Source organism: Sturnira hondurensis, unplaced genomic scaffold, assembly GCF_014824575.4.
Source record: "Sturnira hondurensis isolate 20B ecotype Veracruz unplaced genomic scaffold, ASM1482457v3 Scaffold0006849, whole genome shotgun sequence".
Classification (NCBI taxonomy): domain Eukaryota; kingdom Metazoa; phylum Chordata; class Mammalia; order Chiroptera; family Phyllostomidae; genus Sturnira; species Sturnira hondurensis.
In genome coordinates, this window is record NW_028079480.1 from 2,297,847 (window position 1) to 2,316,294 (window position 18,448).

General features: G+C 37.9%; 1 protein-coding gene and 1 pseudogene across 8 annotated transcripts in view; both read right to left on the reverse strand.

Annotated features, from left to right (window-relative positions):
• Window positions 1–18,448, reverse strand: part of LCOR (ligand dependent nuclear receptor corepressor) — a 140,999-nt gene that overhangs the window by 72,660 nt on the left and 49,891 nt on the right. For 6 of the 8 annotated variants that reach the window (XM_037050838.1, XM_037050832.1, XM_037050833.1 and 3 more), the window contains one exon: window positions 32–111. Coding sequence is in view for 3 of the 8 variants with exons in the window: in XM_037050832.1 (XP_036906727.1) it covers window positions 32–111 (80 nt within the window). In the remaining 5 variants the exon portion in view is untranslated. Of the gene's footprint in view, window positions 1–31; window positions 112–440; window positions 507–18,448 lie in introns of all 8 variants that reach the window. The other 2 variants (XM_037050836.1, XM_037050837.1) reach the window with 1 other exon arrangement.
• Window positions 15,381–18,448, reverse strand: part of LOC118990310 (forkhead box protein H1-like) — a 52,205-nt pseudogene continuing 49,137 nt past the window's right edge.

Genomic DNA, 18,448 nt, shown 5'->3' on the forward strand with positions numbered 1-18,448 from the left:
ACTAGACAAGTTTCATGAGATTCTTGGTTACCTTCACTTTATCTCTTCTCAAGCAACAGAACAGACAATTTTCATCAAAAGTCCAATCAGAAATGCTTTCAGGTTCACAGTCTGCAAAAACAGTAGGAATAAAAAAATTAATAGTCACCAACATTTTTCAGGAAACAAACGAGACTGTCAAAATGTTATTTTAACAACAAAAAATCCTCACTAAGAAGTAGACAGGTTCCAATTTGTGTTAAGAATCTTAATAGCAACTACTCACTAGTTAATGTACCATATTCATACCAGTATCTGTACTATCAACTAAACACAAAAAGATGCTCACATGGATGTAGCTTTAACCAACATAAATTGTGAATAAAAAGGAGGAGGATTAAATCATCAAGGTATCATGTCACCAGGATGATTTTTAAATATCAAAAAAAGATTTTGAATACCTTTAAATAAACTCAGATCTTTTAATAATGCAGGTCCAAACAGCCCTTCAAGAATACTTTCAAACCCTGAAAGGATGAAAAAATCCATTATTACAGTATTCCCTACTGTAATTGAAGATTAATGTTACACAAAAAATGATGGTGTTTTTTCCAGTTCTTGAGGATCCCCAGATTATTACTGAAGAGATGCTAAGGAAAGAGTTGTCAATGGCACATCTAAAAGGAGAATCTGTATTTTTGTCAATGATTAACATTCAATACAAATTCAGAACACGTTCCAGAATACAAAGCAGACAGTGCTAGAAATAATCAATGACGAATGGAAACTAACAGATTCTCTTACCATCTTGCAAAATCTCAAATAAGCTCTTTACATAAACATTCAAACTCCATTTTAAAAGGTACAGTTCCCAATGAAAGAGTCAAACTGCTTTAAAATTGCCACAACATTGTGGATTAATCAAAATACCATGTTTCTAAATGTCAATGGACACAAGAAATTTTCAAGCTAATAGTTTTTTGAAGAGGGAAAATTTGTACTGAAAACAACACCTATATCACTACAGGGAAAAATAGCATATTTTAACAGAAAAATACTTATTTGATTATTTCACACTGTCGCAATAACTACTTACTGGTTCCTTATGATGCTAGAAACCACTAATTACACATACCAAAAATGTAAGAAGAAATTTAAATATACCTGTACATAAATGTTTAAACTACTATCATCCTGTAACAGTATAAAGTAGAAAATGAAACATACACTAAGCAGTTTCTAATTTACTTAGTCAAATATTGCTGATGAATGCAACAAATAACAGTTTAAAAATATCTTTGTCATCTTGTTGTTTTCTATGGGTTAGTTATTAAGAGGAAAAAAGAAGGTCCTGCCTGGTGTGACTCAGTGGATTGAGTGCCAGCCTGCAAACCAAAGGCTTGCTGGTTTGATTCCCAGTCAGTGTATATGCCTGAGTTGTGGGTCTGGTCCCCATTTGGAGGTGGCAGGAGAGGCAATCACACACCAATGTTTCTCTTTCTCCCTCCCTTCCCCTCTCTCTAAACATAAATAAATAAAATTTTAAAAAAAGGAAAAAGAGGAAGGGAATTAGACTGTACCTTTACACAACATTACAGAAATAACGGATTAGCGCAGTGGTTCCCAAACTATGTGTGATGTACCTCACTGAGTCCCAAAGGGTTATAAGGGATACATGAATCCCTATGTACTTTAACTGTAACCTTTGGAGGAGTCACTGTATCTTGTGTATTCTGTGTACATACTACTTTTCAAATACATAGAAATGTTACTCTAATTAAGAAAGTATAAAAAGTGTTACTGAATTTCTAGTAACACTAGTTAGGAGCACTATGAATTCTGTCACATAACGTATCATTTAAGGATTTACAATTTTTAATGATTAAAAAGTACTTTTATGTTCAAAAGAGAGTGAACACTAATTTAAAATACTATAGACAGGGGGATATGTCAGTCCACACACAGGTATCATTTCCTTATCACAAATCCAATCACCATAAAATGTTTGGAAGGTACAGGGTCAGATAAGATGTTCCCTGGAAACAGTATTTTATCTGGTTGTAAGAACAACATTGTGCCCTGGCCAGGCAGATCAGCTGGTTAGAAGATCACCCCATAACACCAAGGTTGAGGGATCAATCCCAGTCAGGGGGCATGTAAGAATTAACCAATGAATGCTTAATTAAGTGGAGCAACAAATTCATGTTTCTGTGCCCCACCTCTCTTTCTATTTCTTCCTCTTACTCTCTCCCCCACTCTTTGTCCCTTCCTCTCTCTCTCTCTAAAATCAATAAATAAAAATTTTAGTTTTAGAGTTCCAGTCAAGATGAAGGCTAGGTAGACATGCTTCGCCTCCTCATGCAACCACAAAGAGAATTACAACTATATTTAAAAACAAGTAACAACCCAAACTGTCAGAAAATTGACCTATATGGAAGTCGGACAACCAGGGATTTAAAGACGCCACATTCACTCACATGGGAAGAAAGGGTGGAATCACAGAGACTGATGGAGAGGCATGGAAATGGGGTATGGCATGGAGAGGCTGTGGCGGTGGTAGTGGCGGTAGCAAAATGGGTGGTCTCACACTCACATGTGATGGATAAAAATCAGGAGGGATACCTTGGGAGCAAGCAAACCCAGCCCAGGGTTCCAGCAACGGGAATGTGAATCCCCATAACTTCCGGCTGTAAAAACCAGTTGAAGTTGGGGTGGGGGAAGAAATTGCTGGATTTTCAGGAGAGTCTGTTTAAAGGGCCTGCACAGACTTAGAACATACATAACCCACCCACTGGGATTTGCCACCAGGACAACAGCTGGAAGGGTGCCAGTTACATATGGGAAGTAGGAGAAGTGACTGGAAATGGGTTAAGTGTGGGGTAAACTTCCAGAAGCCAGGCAGTGGCACTGCCTCTTCTCTGCGCCCTCCTGCCACAGAGCCACAATGTGGTGAAGGGGGTTGTCCCACCCTGGTGATTACCTAGGGCTCCGCCACTCCCAATTTACAGGTGCCCTTTCTAAACAGGCAGTCAAAATAGCTGTACCTAATACACAGAAACAAACACAGGGAGGCTACCAAATTGAAGAGACAAAGAAATATGGCCCCAATGAAAGAACAGAACAAAACCCCAGAGAAAGAACTAAACAAAATGGATATAACCAACCTATCAGATACAGAGCTCAAAACACTGGTGGTCAGGATGCGCAAAGAACTCACTGAGTATGGCAAAAAACATAAGGGAAGAAGTGAAGGTTACACTAAGTGAAATAAAGAAAAATCTACCGGGAGCCAACAGTGGAGAGGATGAAGTTGAGAATCCAATAAATGATTTAGAACATAAGGAAGAAATAAACATTCAACTGGGACAGAATAAAGAAATAAGAATTTAAAAAAATGAGTAGAAGCTTAGGAATCTCTGGGACAACTTTAAACATACCAACACCTAAATCACAGGGGTGCCAGAAGAAGAAAATCAAGAGCAAGAAATTAAAAACTTACTTGAAAAAATAATGAAAGAAAACTTCCTTAATCTGACAAAAGAAATAGACAAGTTCAGGAAGCACAGAGTCTCAAACAAGTTGGACCCAAAGAGGAACATACCAAGACACATCATAATTAAAATGCCAAAGGCTAAAGATAAACAGAAGAACTTAAAAACAGAAAGAGAAAAGAAATTAGTTACCTACAGGGGAGTTCCCATAAGACTGTCAGCTGGTTTCTCAAAAGAAACATTGCAGGCCAGGGAATGGCAAGAAGTATTCAAACTGATGAAAAGCAAGGGCCTAACTCAGATTACTCTATCCAGCAAAGCTATCATTTAGAACTGAAGGGCAGATAAAGTGCTTCCCAGACTAGGTAAAGCTAAAGGAGTTCCTCATTACCAAGCCATTATTATATGAAATATTAAAGGGACTTATTTAGGAAAAATAAGATCAAAACTATGAACATTAAAATGGCAACAAATTGACAACTATCAATAACTGACTCTAAAAAAACAAACTAAGCAAACAGCCAGAAAAGGAACAGAACCACAGATAGGGAGATCATTTGGATGGTTATCAGGTAGGAGAGAGAAGGGGGAGAATGGGGGAAAAGGAACACAGATTAAGAAGCATAGTTGGTAGGTACAAAATATGATGGGGAGGTTAAGAACAGTACAGGAAATGGAGTTGAAGAACTTATACACATGAACCATGGACATGAACTAAGTGGGGGGCATGGGTGGAGGGGAGGGGGGTTCCTCCCCTGGCAGAGGAAGAGAGAGGAGGAAAAATTCATACAACTGTAATAGCATAATAAAATATATTCTTAAAAATTTATTTTTTTAAAAAGTAACACTAATTTTATGAACTTCTTTGTCCTTAGTATTGAGCCGCAATTTTCAATAGAGTAATCCCTAGAATTTATAGTATCTACACTATTGAAAGTTGATTTTTCTACACTATTTTCTAGATTCTAGATTTTCCATTTATGATTAAGGAGCAACTGTTCCTCAAGCCTTAGTTCTTTCCATCAAAATTATTTCAAGAACATTAGCAAGATCAAACTACTCATTTAAAAAAATGGGAGGTATCTATGCCTGTTAATTATTTCCCTACTATAATTAAAACATTTCCTACTAAATTACTATGGGCTTTCTTCCCTACACTAAGGAGAAGAAGGGGTTGCACTGGGGGTTTTGAGGATGGGGAGATGGTGGTAGGTAAGAGAGTAAGATGGAATTGCTAGATACAACCTACCTCTGCAAACTAGATCTTCTCAACACTAGTCTTTAAAAAAAGAAAAAAATCCCACGGGCTCTCTCCAACTCTAAAGCCCTCCTACCCCCCAAAAGGAACTGATTTTATTTCAGTATCTTGAAAGTACCAATACACACTGCAAATAGCTAAAGGAGATCACAGGTGGTTCTTATCCTGAAGAGCAAAAACAAATAAATAAATAAACCAAGTTTTCACTTCGGTTTATAAGAAATTATAACTCCAAACTTGCATGCTAAGCATAAATTTCTGAAAAGGAAAAATGTATATACAATGAGAAATAATACTGGGAAACAACAACAAAACACACACAAATAAAAGCTCTGGAAGATAGAATTTTAAAAATTACAAAAGATAGCAGAAACTGAAAGAAAAAAAAACAATAAAAACTTCACTGATAGCACACAGACAGTAAAAAAAAAACAAAAACAAATCACAGATCAAAAGTCAGTGAAAGGGAAAGACCAAAATGAAACCAGAAAAATCTGGTCATAAATACAAAGTTTTAGCCACAACTAATTTTGATAAAAATACTAACTGTAAACAAGTCATTCTTCCTTTACTTATATCTGCAACAATACATTAAACTTCACAAATATTGATTTTACACTGAAAAACTGTACTTTGCTACCCATTCTTAACTGAATTTAATGCCACTCAGTTTTATTATTAAATATTGAATTTAGCAGTTGCATAGCAACAAGGAATGTCTCATGTGCCATGCTTGACATTAACAAAAGGCAAATAAGGAAAGAACAAATGTATTCAAAATTTATACCATGATCTCACAGAAAAGCCATGAAGATCAATAACAAAATGTCATGAAAAATTAAATAAATACTAAAAAAGACAGCCATGTCATTATTTTCAATCACTAGGGCTTAAAAAGCACCTTTAGGTAATATGTTACATAAAATAAATATTAATAATTTTACTGGACATGACTACTTTCCAAGAATTCACATATTACAACTCATCTCAAAGCTGGTCTCCAGACTCTTCCTCACTGCAACCTGGACTGTGTCTTCAGACTATATTTCCAAAATACTGCTTTAAAATGGTAGCATCTATTCAGAAAAATTCTACTTGGCTTAAAAAACGAATCCCAAATTCCTAAATCCAGGAATCAAAGGAGCTTATAAATTGACCCCAACCTACTGTTAGCATGCAGCTTTATTTCACACAGAACCTTCCTGCTCACTCTCACAGCTCCAGGCACGTTGGTTTTCTAACATGTTCAGTTATCATTTCTACCCCCTAATCTTTTTTCAAACCTTTGCATCTCACCTCTGCCCAAATAAATGATCTTCTTCAAGGCACTCTTCAATTTGTTTAAAAATATGCATTCACAGTTATTCAACATACATTAACTGAGACCCTACCTTCTAACCAGGGACAGTAGCTGGCACTGAATAGATCACAGGTGAAGAACACAAGGCCCTGGAGCCCCTCCACCTTGTTTTATCTAACCCAGTACCTTGTTTCTACCCAGAGACAGTGCTATCAAAATTGACAAGTTCAAAAACTGCTTTGAGCAGTGGGGAAAAAAGTCTTGATAGATGTATTGCATCAAATGGAGAGTACTTTGAAGGTGACTGAAGTGCAAACAAATAAAAATAAATACGTATTTTTTTGTAAATAAGTTCTGGGTTTTTAAAAAATCCTCCCTCGTATTTTGCAAATCAAATTTGTTATAGGCTATCTAAATCCTATTTTATTTTTCTTTTCGTAAGTTTATGCCTTCTCTCTTCAAGGAGTTTTAGTGCTCCAAAAAGGATGGGAAAGTTTTCCTGTTTCCTACAAGGTTCTTCTTATACTAGGGCTCTACGTGCCTGATTTTGAGTTCATGATTTAATCAGAAAGCTCTCAAACACTAAAGACAGAAGATTAATATTTCTCACGTATCTCCCTCTTCAATCTAAATCAGGATCTTTTCATCATTTCTTACCAAAGGGGTAAATGCAGGTCATAAAAAGTAACAGGATAGAAACATATCAGATACAGAACTAATATTATGGAATGAAAAAATAGCACTGAGAACCTCTTAGCACTTCTCCTTAGCACTGAGAACCTCTCCTCTGAGATATCCAATACAGAGATTAGCAATTTGAGAGACAAAGAAGTGCTGAAGAAAAACTAGGAGCATAACAGAAAATAAGCAATTTTTACATCAAGGTCCCTTGAGTATCTTGTAAAACTTGGCGCTTAGTCTAAAAGAGTTCAATCTTCAATAGAGTATTATTATTTTATAAAATATCAGTTCAAAGGTGCTTGCTGGTAACAATCACTAAATAATGTCCTCATATCAAAGAGGGCACTGACAGTATCTGGAATTCTTTGTTTAAAACTCAAGGGTATATTACTTTATAATATTACACTGAACTCCAAGTGAGCCTCCAAATGAAAGCATTTAATTAAACAAAGGCACCGGATTTTATAATCTTTTATATTCTATCCAAGGTAATACAAGGTAATTAATCACCCTTCAATGATATTCCAGCTATCTCAGTGTGTCATGTAACTAAAGAAGTCTGGATGAACTTCTATAGGTAGCAAATAAAACTAGGCTCCTCTTCTCATTTCTCTAGGCAACCCATCCCACTACTGGACAAATTGAAAAGCTCTTCCTCTCTCTCTGAGCACCTGCTCCTGGCCCAAGCATTTTGAGCAGCCCATTTGCTGGCCCACTCAATCACCCTCAGAAAAACCCAGCACAAGAACTGATGAAAAAAGCTGACCAGACAGACATACTGAAGAGAAACGACAACTTAATTATAACTAATGGCCAAACTAAATGAAATAGTGAAGAAAAATACTAGAACTTGAAGAAAAATTATAAATAGTACTTCTACTGAGACGAGGGAGGCATAGCTTTTTTCTTTTTTAAAGAGAAAGCTGCTCTGAAAAAAAAGAGTAAAAAATGTGTTTGGGGGAGAGAAAGAAAAAAGAAAAACAAAACTACCAAAATAACCAAAAAGAGGTATTGAGTAGGGAAATATACAACCAATTAGTGATTTAGAAAACCGAATTAAGAAATGTCTTCATATTGTACAGTGAATCTTAAGACACAGAAATCATGAGAAAAAGGTTAGAGATGAGGAGGTGGCCAGGACATTCAGTATCTGTAAAACTGATTTTTTAAATAAAAGGCAAAAACCATAAAATAAATTTAAAAATTTTAAAAATGGGTGGGAAGAAAAGGAAAAAAAATAAAACTTCCTAATGTTGTGTCTTGAGTTTTCATTATCTAATGGGCTCTGAGAAGTACTGAGGCAGAATACTCGGGGGAAAGCACATACACATAGAACTCTTTTAAGAAAATAACTGAATTTCAGGATAAAAGTTTAAAAGCTCCAAATAAGGGAAACTTTTACTTAATTCTACTTAAGAGAAAAGAGATGTAAACTGCCAGTCATTTCATCAGTAAAAGTAAATGCCAAAGCCAATGGAGTGATGTTTATAAAATGCTGATGAAGCCCTGGCTGGTGTAGCTCAGTGGATTGAGTGCGGGCCTGCGAACCACACGATCGCGGTTCGATTCCCAGTCAGGGCACATGCCTGGGTTGCAGGCCAGTCCCCAGCCGGGGACTCACGAGAGGCAACCATACATTGATATTTCTCTCCTTCCCTTCCCCTCCTAAAGATAAATAAATAAAATATTTAAAATAAAATAAAATGCTGATGGTTATGAAACCTTGTGTAGCCAATGTATTATTCATAGATATGGGTAAAAATTAGGTATGCTCTGATTTGGAAAGTAAGATAGTAAGTTAAATATAGTTCGGCTAAATAAAAAATGTCTCAGAACAGCCCTGGCTGGAGTGGCTCAGTGAGTTGAGGGCTGGCCTGTGAAGCAAGGGGTCACTGGTTCGATTCCTGGTCAGAGCACATGCTTGGGATGTGGGCTGGGTTCCTGGTGGGGGCTGAGCCAGGCAACCACACACTGCTGTTTCTCCCACTCTCTTCTTTCTCTCTGCCTTCCCCTCTAAAAATAAATAAGTAAGTTAAAAAATGCTTTAGAACAAAGACTTCTCAAAAGGAGAAACTATTACTTATATAAAACAAATAATGGTAAGCAATATACCAGTAAAACTACAATGAGGCAGATCCTAGCTTTAAACCCAGGTCTGGTTCTAAAGCCCAGGCTCTTTTCACTTCATCACACTACCTACTGATATCTCTTACCTTTTATTTAACTCATCTTACTATTTCAACATCCCCCTATACTATCTTTACCAGCATCCATCCTTCAAACTCCTGCTGCCAAACTCCTTTAATCTTTTCTTGGTTTTAAAACCTTTGCTGGCTTTCCACTGACAATACTGAAGACTTCAAATCCTGGATGACATGCAAGATCATTACAGGTCAGCCTAGTCCCAAACTACCTTTTCAGTCTTCTCACCACCATTTTCTGTGACATAAACTATGTTCTGGCCATACGGATCACTCATAACACACATGACAATGCTTCCATGCCTTTTAAGCACAGCATGACCTCTGCCTAGAATGTTCTCCTGCAATCCTCAACCTAGTTCATTCTAAGGGAGGGACCCCAACCCTTGGGGCCACAGACCAGTATTGGTCAGTGGTCCATTAGAAACTGGGCGACACAGCAGGAGGTGAGCAGTGGGCAAGCAAGTGAAGCTCCATCCCCTTACATTCTGAATTAAAGTCAAGGCGGAATATCCTGGGATTGCCACAAAAACACTGAAAAGCCTGCTTCCATTTCCAGCATCCTATTTTTGTGAAGTAGGGTTTTGTGTAGTGACAGGAACCAAAACGAGAGTAGACTGGACATAACCAACACACTTTGGGGGTCACTGTCTCCCATCATCCCAAGATAGGACCATCTAGTTGCAGGAAAATGAGCTCAGGGCTCTCACTGATTCTGCATGACAGTGAGTTGCATAATTATTTCACTATATATTACAATGTAACAATAATAAAAATAAAACGCATAATAAATGTAATGTACTTGAATCACTCCGAAACCACCCCCCAACCCCTAGTCTGTGGAAACACTCCACAAAACTGGTCTGTGGTGCCAAAAAGGTTGGGACATCTAATCTTTTAGAGATGTTCTAAGGCATCCCTTCTCTCAACCCACAAGCTGCAGGCAAAGTCAGGAACATCGTTGTCAATGCTAAAGTTGCACTGCTTAAAAACTACAATTTTTTGGCATTTTATCCACTAGATTTTGAACAAAGAAACTAAGCCTATTTATTTTTTCCCTTAATATCAGTCTGTTCCTTAAACTGCAGTTAATAATGTTGGATGAATGCAAACACAACTTTCTTTATTCCTAGATCTTTATTATTTATCTGAGTGGTTTGAAATATCATGATTCCATTTTGTGTGTCTGGCATGTTGAAGACCCAAAGAAATAGAAATAAAGTAAATAAAACAGATGGGCAATTTACATCTGATAGAAAAGGATGATTTTCTGCTCCAGCTCAACCAAGTTCCCTGTATCTATGAACTAAAATGAGAACATAATGGCCTGTCCTGCTGGCCCGTGAACAGAGATGACTGGACATTTTTGGGTGCCTGTGCAAAGCTGTAACTACAGCAAAGGCAGAAATAAATTAAGAAAGATGAAGTCCTTAAAAACAGTGGTATTACTACATTAAGGAGAAAAAAGGAATATGTATTGAGTAGCTGGAACATTACCAAAATATTTCTTATAGTTATATCTATATACATAACATGAGGTTGTAAGACATTAAATAACCAAAATCATAAATATAGTAAGTAGCTAGGTCAGATAATTTTAGTTCTTTGAAAATCCCAGGGCAGTTTTGGTTTATTATTGTTTTTCTGGTTACATCAAACTGTCTGTGGTAGAGTAATTACACCCCCCCAAAAACCCCATTTAAATGCAAATCTCAAGTTGATTAGGAATGAGTCAATTACAACAGTTCACAATCCATGGGCTACAATTCCTTAGAGAAACTCAGTCATTGCAAGGTCAGTAAATCCATATGAGAACTGTTTGTAAATTAAATAAAAATGTGCTTGCCTATACAGTCACTACTCTGCTGAACACATTTTGCTGTAAACAAAATACTTATTTCTTTTAAAAGCATTACTGAATTCATAATAGCCTTTTGTCATTATATATTTTCTAACTAAAGACACTGAACATGCAATACAATGTAAGAGACCAGCAATTTCTTTTGCCTTTTTTCAGATTAATGAAGTAAAAGGAATTTCTATTATTTCTGAGACTCTTTTCCTTGGTAAACTATAGGTATTTATTGAGCATCTACCATGAGCCAGGCACTAGGGATGCAGCTCTGAACAACACAGATGAAAGTCCCTATCCTAGAACTTGATGGCAAGGGACATGAATGATATAAATAATAATGATGATGATAAATGTGAGATAAGGATTAGCAGAAGTAGTTATGGTCACAGAATATAGCAGAACAAGGGGAGAGCAACCAAGCCCTGATAAACTCTGACTTATAACTCAGAATTGCTGGGGAGGGACAGAGTAAGGAGGAGAATTTTAACAAAATGGCAAAGATCCTTTCTTCCTCTCAGTAATTATATTAAATATAAGTGGATTAAATTTTCCAATTAAGAGGCAGAGATGAGGAGTATGGATAAAAAAAGGCATCACCAACTATATCCTGTCTACAATAGACTTACTTCAGATCCAAGGACACAAAGAAGTTGAAAATGAAAAGAAAAAAAGCTAGTTCATAAAAACAGCAACTGAAAGAGAAATGGAGTAGATATACAAGTATTAAATGAAACAGGTGTTAACATAAAACTTGTTACAATAGACAAAGGAACATCACATGATAAAAGAGTCAATTTTTAAGATTTAACAATTAAAAGTATATATATACCAACAACAGATTCCCAAAATATATGCAGCAAAAAATGACATAATTGACAGGAGAAATGTTCAGCAATTATAGTTGTAGACTTCAACACCCCACTTTCAATACTGGATGAAATTCAACTATGTAAAATATAAAAGGGAAATAGATGATTTGAACATATTATAAATTAATTAGACTTAACAAGCACACGCAGAATATTCCACTCAACAAGTACAGAATATACATTCTTATCATATGAAGCATTTTCCAGGGTATACCATATGTTAACTCACAAAAAAAGTCTCAGTATTTTTTAATCTTTATTGTAGTTTTTTTGTTTCAATAAATTTAAATAGTTAGAAATAATACTATTTTCTCCAACAATACTGTAATGAAAACTACAGACCAATATCCCTTATGAATATAGATATGCAAGGGTAGTCCAACATACAAAACTCAATCAACTGAAAAGAATCATCATATTCACAGAATGAAGGGGGAAAATACACGATAATCTCAATGGACAGAAAAAGCATTTACCAAATTCCAACGCCTTCTCACAATAAAAATAACTCAACACTTAGAAATAGAAAGGAGCTTTCACAACCTGATAAAGGGCATCTATGAAAAATTCACAACATACTGAATGTAGGAAGATAAAGCTTGCTACTACTAAGAGGAAAAAGATGAGGCTGGAAGTCAAGCCAGGGCAATTAGGTAGGAGAAAAAGAAATAAAAGTCATCCAAATTGAAAAGGAAGAAGTAATTCCATCTCTTTTTCAAATGTCAATATCTTATATATAAAAAATCCTAGAGAATCCACAGAAGAACTATGAAACCAAGTAAAATAGAACAGTTCAGTGAGACTACAGAATACAAAAAACATACAAAAATCAGTTGTATTTCCATACATTAACAATGGACAATCTAAAATTAAGGAAACAGCCCTGGCTGGTATAGCTCAGTGGATTGAGCGCAGGCCTACAAACCACACAATCTCAGTTCAACTCCCAGTCAGGGCACATGCCTGGGTTGCAGGGCCAGTTCCCAGCAGGGGACTCACAAGAGGCAACCATACATTGATGTTTCTCTCCCTCTCTCCTTCCTTTCCCCTCTAAAGATAAATAAAATCTTTAACAAAAAATAAAAAATAAATAAAATTAAGGAAACAATTCCACTTACAATAGCAGCAAAAAGAATAAAATACTTAGGAATAAATTTAACCAAGGAGCAGTGAAAGACACACATATTCAAAACTGCAGAACAATGTTGTAAGAAATGGACGCTCTCCTTCTCTGGAGCACACCTGGGCCTTTCCCTCATCTCCCCAGGAGCCTTACCCTTCTCTCTCCTAAGCTCCAAGGGCCCTTTCTTTTGCCTCTGTAACTTGTTTCCTGAACCCATTTCTCCTATAGCTCATTTCTTCTACTTCTGTGACTTTCTAAATAAACTCTCTCTTATAGTTTGGGGAAAAAAAGAGAAATTAATGAAGACCTAACTAAATGATGGAAAGATATCTCACATTCCTAGATCAGAAGACTTAATATTGGTCAGATGGCAATGCTCCCCAAATTGGTCTATGGATTCAATGCAATCCCTATCAAAATTTCAACATGGCAGGTAGCTCAGTTGGTTGGAGCATCACCCCAATATGCCAAGGTTGTGGGTTCAATACCTACTCAGGGCACATACAGGAATCAACCAATGAATGCATAAATAAAGTGGAACAACAAACTGATGTTTCTCTCTCTCTCTCACCTCCTTCCTCTCTCTTTCTAAAATCAATTTTAAAAATTCTAATTATCTTTTTTGCAAAAACTAATAGACTGACCCTAAAATTCCTATGAAATGAAAGCTCAAAGTCTTATTTTGAAGAAAGATGAACAAAAAGAACAGTGTTGGAAAATTCACCCATCCCAATTCCAAAAATTATTGCAGAGTCACAGTAATCAAAATAATGTGCTAGCACAAGGACAGGCACAATGACCAACAGAACACAACTGAGAGCCCAAAAATAAACCTACTGATTTTCCACAAGGATGTCAAGACTGGTCAGTGGAAAAAGATTTATCTTTTTAACAAATGATGCTTTTAACACTTTTGCTTGTGGATAACCACAAGCAAAAGAATCGAACTGGGCTCTTACATCATCCATACATAAAAATTAACTCAGAGTGTATGAAAAACCTAACTATAAAAGAGAAAATTATAAAAACCTCAGGAGAAAACACATGAGTAAATCTTTGTGACTTTGGATGTAGTAATGGATTCTTAAATAGACACTAAAAGCATAAGTAACAAAAAATTAAAACATATGGCCTTTGATTTCTTCAAAGGCCAACAAGCACATGAAAAGATGCTCAACCTCACAGGCACAAGGGAAATGCAAATGAAAACCACGAGATTCCTCTTCATATTCACTAGGATGGCTATAAAGGAAAATAACAAGTGTTGGTGAGAATGTGGAGAAATTGGAACCTCACACATGGCTGATGGAAATGCAAAATGGTGCAGATGCTGTGAGTGGTTCCTCAAAAAGTTAAACACACAAGTACCATGTGACCCAGCATTTCCACTAAATATATACCTAAAAGAAATGAAACAGGTGTTCAAACAAAAATTTGTACATGAATGTTCATAGAGGCATTATTCATAACAACCAAAAGTAGAAATACCCAAATGTCCATTAACTGATGAATGGATAAACAGAATGGGGTACAGCATACAAATAATATTCAGCCATGAAAAGGATCTGTTATGGATTGAATGTTTGTGCCCCCATTCATAATAGGTTGAAGGCTTAATCCCAAAGTAACTCTATTTTAATTAAAGATAAATGAGGTCATAACAGGGGGAGTGGGGTGGCTGATCCAACAGAATTAGTGTCCTTATAAGAAGAGATACTAGAAAGATCTAGTATAAGAAGAGATACTAGAAAGATCTAGTATAAGAAGAGATACTAGAAAGATCTCTCCCACTCAACCACAGAAGAAAGGCCATATGAAGACATAGTGAAAAGGTGGACATCTATAAGCAAGGAAAGGAGTACTTACCAGAAACCAACCATGATGAACTTTTATCTAGGGCCTTCAGCCTCCAGAACTGTGAGAGAAGAAATACCTGTTGTTTAAGCCATCTAGCAGCCTGAGCTGACTCATACAGGAATGAAATACTGGTATGTAGTACAACATAGATGCATGTGAAAAATGCTATATGCTAAATGAAAGGAACCAGATACAAAAGGCCACATATTGTGTGACTGTTTGTATAAAACCTACAGAAAAGATAAATCCATAGAAACAGAAAATATATTGGTGGATGGGAGAAGAGAAGTAGGGAGTATCTATGCCCAGACATATCTCACTTTATTGTGCTTTGTAGAACAAAGCAAAGCACAATAAAGTGAGATACCCAGAATGCAGTAGTTGGGCACTACTAATGCATTTTTTTTACAAATTGAAGGTTTTCTGCAGCCCCGAATCAAGCAAGTCATTTTTCCAACAGGCTCAGGTGATGATCAGCATTTTTTTATAAATAAAGTATATTTAATAAAGGTATGTACAATTTTTTAAAGACATAATGCTAATGTGCACTTAACAGACTATAGTATAGAGTAAGCTTTAACTTCTATATGCATTGAGAAATCAAAAACTTGCGTGGTTCACTTTCACTTTATTGCTGCAGTCTGGAACCAAAGCTGCAGTATCTTCGAGGTATGCCTATAATGGGTACAGGGTATTTTTGGTGTAATAATGAAGTGCTATGAAATTTGATAGTCATGATGATTGTACATTGTAAATGTTCTAAAAGCTACTAAATTATACTTCAAAAAGGTTAAAATGGTAAATTTTACTTTAAATATTTTTTTAAAATGTGGTCCATTCCTTTACTGTTACCTTCCCCACTACACACCACACCCATATAGGGCCCCTGTTCCTTATACCCTTTCCTAAAAAATGTGCCACCTCTCTTCCTGGACAGTTGAGGGAGGACACGACTTCAGGCTAGAGCTGCCATTAAGTTCCCCTTCCTCCAATCCTGGAGCCAGGAGAGGAGAGGTGACAGGTGGTGATGGATAGAGGGATGGATGGACAGAGAGCCAGAGGAGGTAGGATCAGGAAGGGGACAGGAAAGATTACTCCAAGCAGTTCTACTCCTCCCAGTCTTGCTTCTGGGGGTAGGAGAGGGCTACTGACCATCAGGGTCAGGATGGTGCCCAAGTAGACATAATCCTTTGTGGGTAGTCCAATAAACATCATGGACTCTCAGCATGGCTGGTGCCTGGTGTTTCAAGGCCACTGTGGCCACTCTTCTTGGTCCTCTTGAACAAGTCAATGGCAGCAGAAGGGAGTGGTTGGGAGAGGAAAGCAGCCCAGTTCTGGAGCCTCAACAGGCTATACCATCTAGCCAGCCTGGGGTGGGGGTGGCCAGTTCCTGGGGGTGGCTAACATATACATCATAGATGCTCTTGTTGGGTGGTACTCTCTGGAAGAGGGCATCTAGATCCCAGAGAACACCAGGGGGGCCATGAGTTATAGGGGCCACATCCCAGTAGGCTGAGCTGGTTGAGGGCGGGCACTGAGGGCAGGAGGTAGGTGGTAGTGGAGCCAAGGGCATTAATATCTTGGGTGTGTAGATGGGCAAGTAGGAGGTGGGTAACTGCCCCCAAAGTGAGGCCCTGTGACCCCACCTGACAGCCCCCCAGGGTCAGAGGTACCATGCAGTCAGTGGAGGGGTCAAGTTCTAGGCTGAGGGGAGAGGGGTGAGGGCCTGCTTGTTTCCCCCTAGAAAGTCTCCCCTTCTATTTTCATGGCCCCAGAGGGGGCAAAGGGGCCACAGAGGCCTCTCAGAGGGCAGAGATGGTGTGGGCACCTCCTCCTCTTCACTTGGAATGGAGCCTGCCCAACTTGGGCAGCTCCATGGTGCTCCCTCCCTGGGGTTCCCCAGCAGAGACTTTATGCTAAAGCCCTCCCTGGGCAACTACTGGGCAGAGCTTGGGTGGTCGGTAGGGTCAGCCATGAAGCACTATGGGCCCAGGTCTTCGGCAAATGCTGCCCCCCTCCCCCCACCCCCGCGCCGCCCCAAACACTCGGCTCCATATGCCCATGCTCTGCCAGCACTGGCACAGGGCTGTGTTTTGCAGCTGCAGCGCCTCAGTAAGGATCAGGCTCACACTGACAGCCCAGTAGTTGCCCTTGGCCTTGGGCTTCACAGGATCCTTTGGCACCTTGCAAAAGCATTGGTTGGAGGAGAGGTTATGGAGATGGAATCCTTCCAGCCCTTGTAGTCATCCCTGAAGAAGCAGAACATAGCATGGACCTGACTGATGATCTGGGCCAGCTTCAGATTGCAGGAATGTGCTACTTGGATCACCAGAGTGATCATGGCCAAGTCGGTGTAGGAGGCTTGTCATGCTGCAGGTATCTCTTCTTCCTTCTCTTTAGGGACTGGGAGAGTGACTCTGCTCTAGGGAGGTCAGCAATGCAGGCAGGGACCTGGCCAGGTAAGGGGCTCAGGACAACGGGGCACTGTGTCTTTAATTGTTTTTAAAATAAATATTGACAGATGCAGCTTAGATGACCCTCAAAGGCATTATGCTGAATGAATGAAGTCAGTCTCAAATGGTTACATTCTGTATGATTCCATTTACAGACGTTCTCAGAAAGACAAAATTTTACTGATGATGAAAAGATCAGAGGCTGCCTTGAAGAGGAATGATTACAAAGGAGAGCACAAGAAGTTGTTAGGGATGATGAACAATTCTGTGTGTTGACTGTAACGGGGGGAACACAAATTTATATATGTAGTAAAATTCATAGAACTGTATACAAAATGGTCAATTTTTCTATGTCAATTTAAAAGTAAAATATTTGCTACAAAAAAAAATCCAGTGATCTATTTAGCATTTGGAAGGGATCCTTGACCAATGCTTGATTTGTAACACCAGATATAGTTCACCGAGTTATAGGAATCTTCCAAATACTGGCATTTTTCATTGTATAATATCCCACCAAAAAAATCATGCTTGTTAGTATCACCACCAGTCCCATCAGAAGGTGAAGGGAAGTTGTCACTCTCACAGTGGTAGATAATATGTTTTCTGATACACTAATTTTTCTTGAAAGCTGGAATGTTATCATTGACAACAAATACTGTTATTTCCTCCTTGATGTGGCACATTCATTTGTTTTTTAAAAAATGTCGATTACTGAAATCTGAATAACCATAGTGGTCAAACATTTTCCAAGTAAAATGGTGTTCCATGAAAAAAAGCATCTAGTTTAAGTCACAACTCATTCATATAAGTGCTTAATGCACACTTTCCACTTCATCACAGAATATTAAGATGTGTTCTCAATGGTCAGGGTTTAGTAAAAATGGTATTTCTTACTGCCTAATCAAGGGCATTCTTAGGTGAAGCTGGTGTTTTTTACTGTGTGTGGCAGTGACAGACATTATGATTACTCCAGTGGCTTGGTGCCACTGCTTTGATTTGTGCACCAGCTGTTTCTGCACTGGCAGTTTGAGCCACGCACGGCTTTCTTGCAACATAAGTACAAATGTCAACACAGTGCAAAGGGTAAATAACATCTTAATATCATCATGAAAACAGTTTTGACCTTGCAGGTCCTTGAAAGGGTTTCAGGACCCACCAGTAGGGCCTGTGGACCACATTGTGAACTGAAATGATTGAGTCACTCCATCTTTGTCAGTTTTCTTGATCTATTACAGTTGGAATAGTTACTGTATATTTTCAGAATACTGTTGCATTTCTTTAGTTCTGTTTGCTGAGGAAAAGAATATAAGGTTATATGGCTACAGTACTGGTTTAAAGATAGGAAACAAATGGGTCCTTTCGATTGGGGAAGTGTACACAG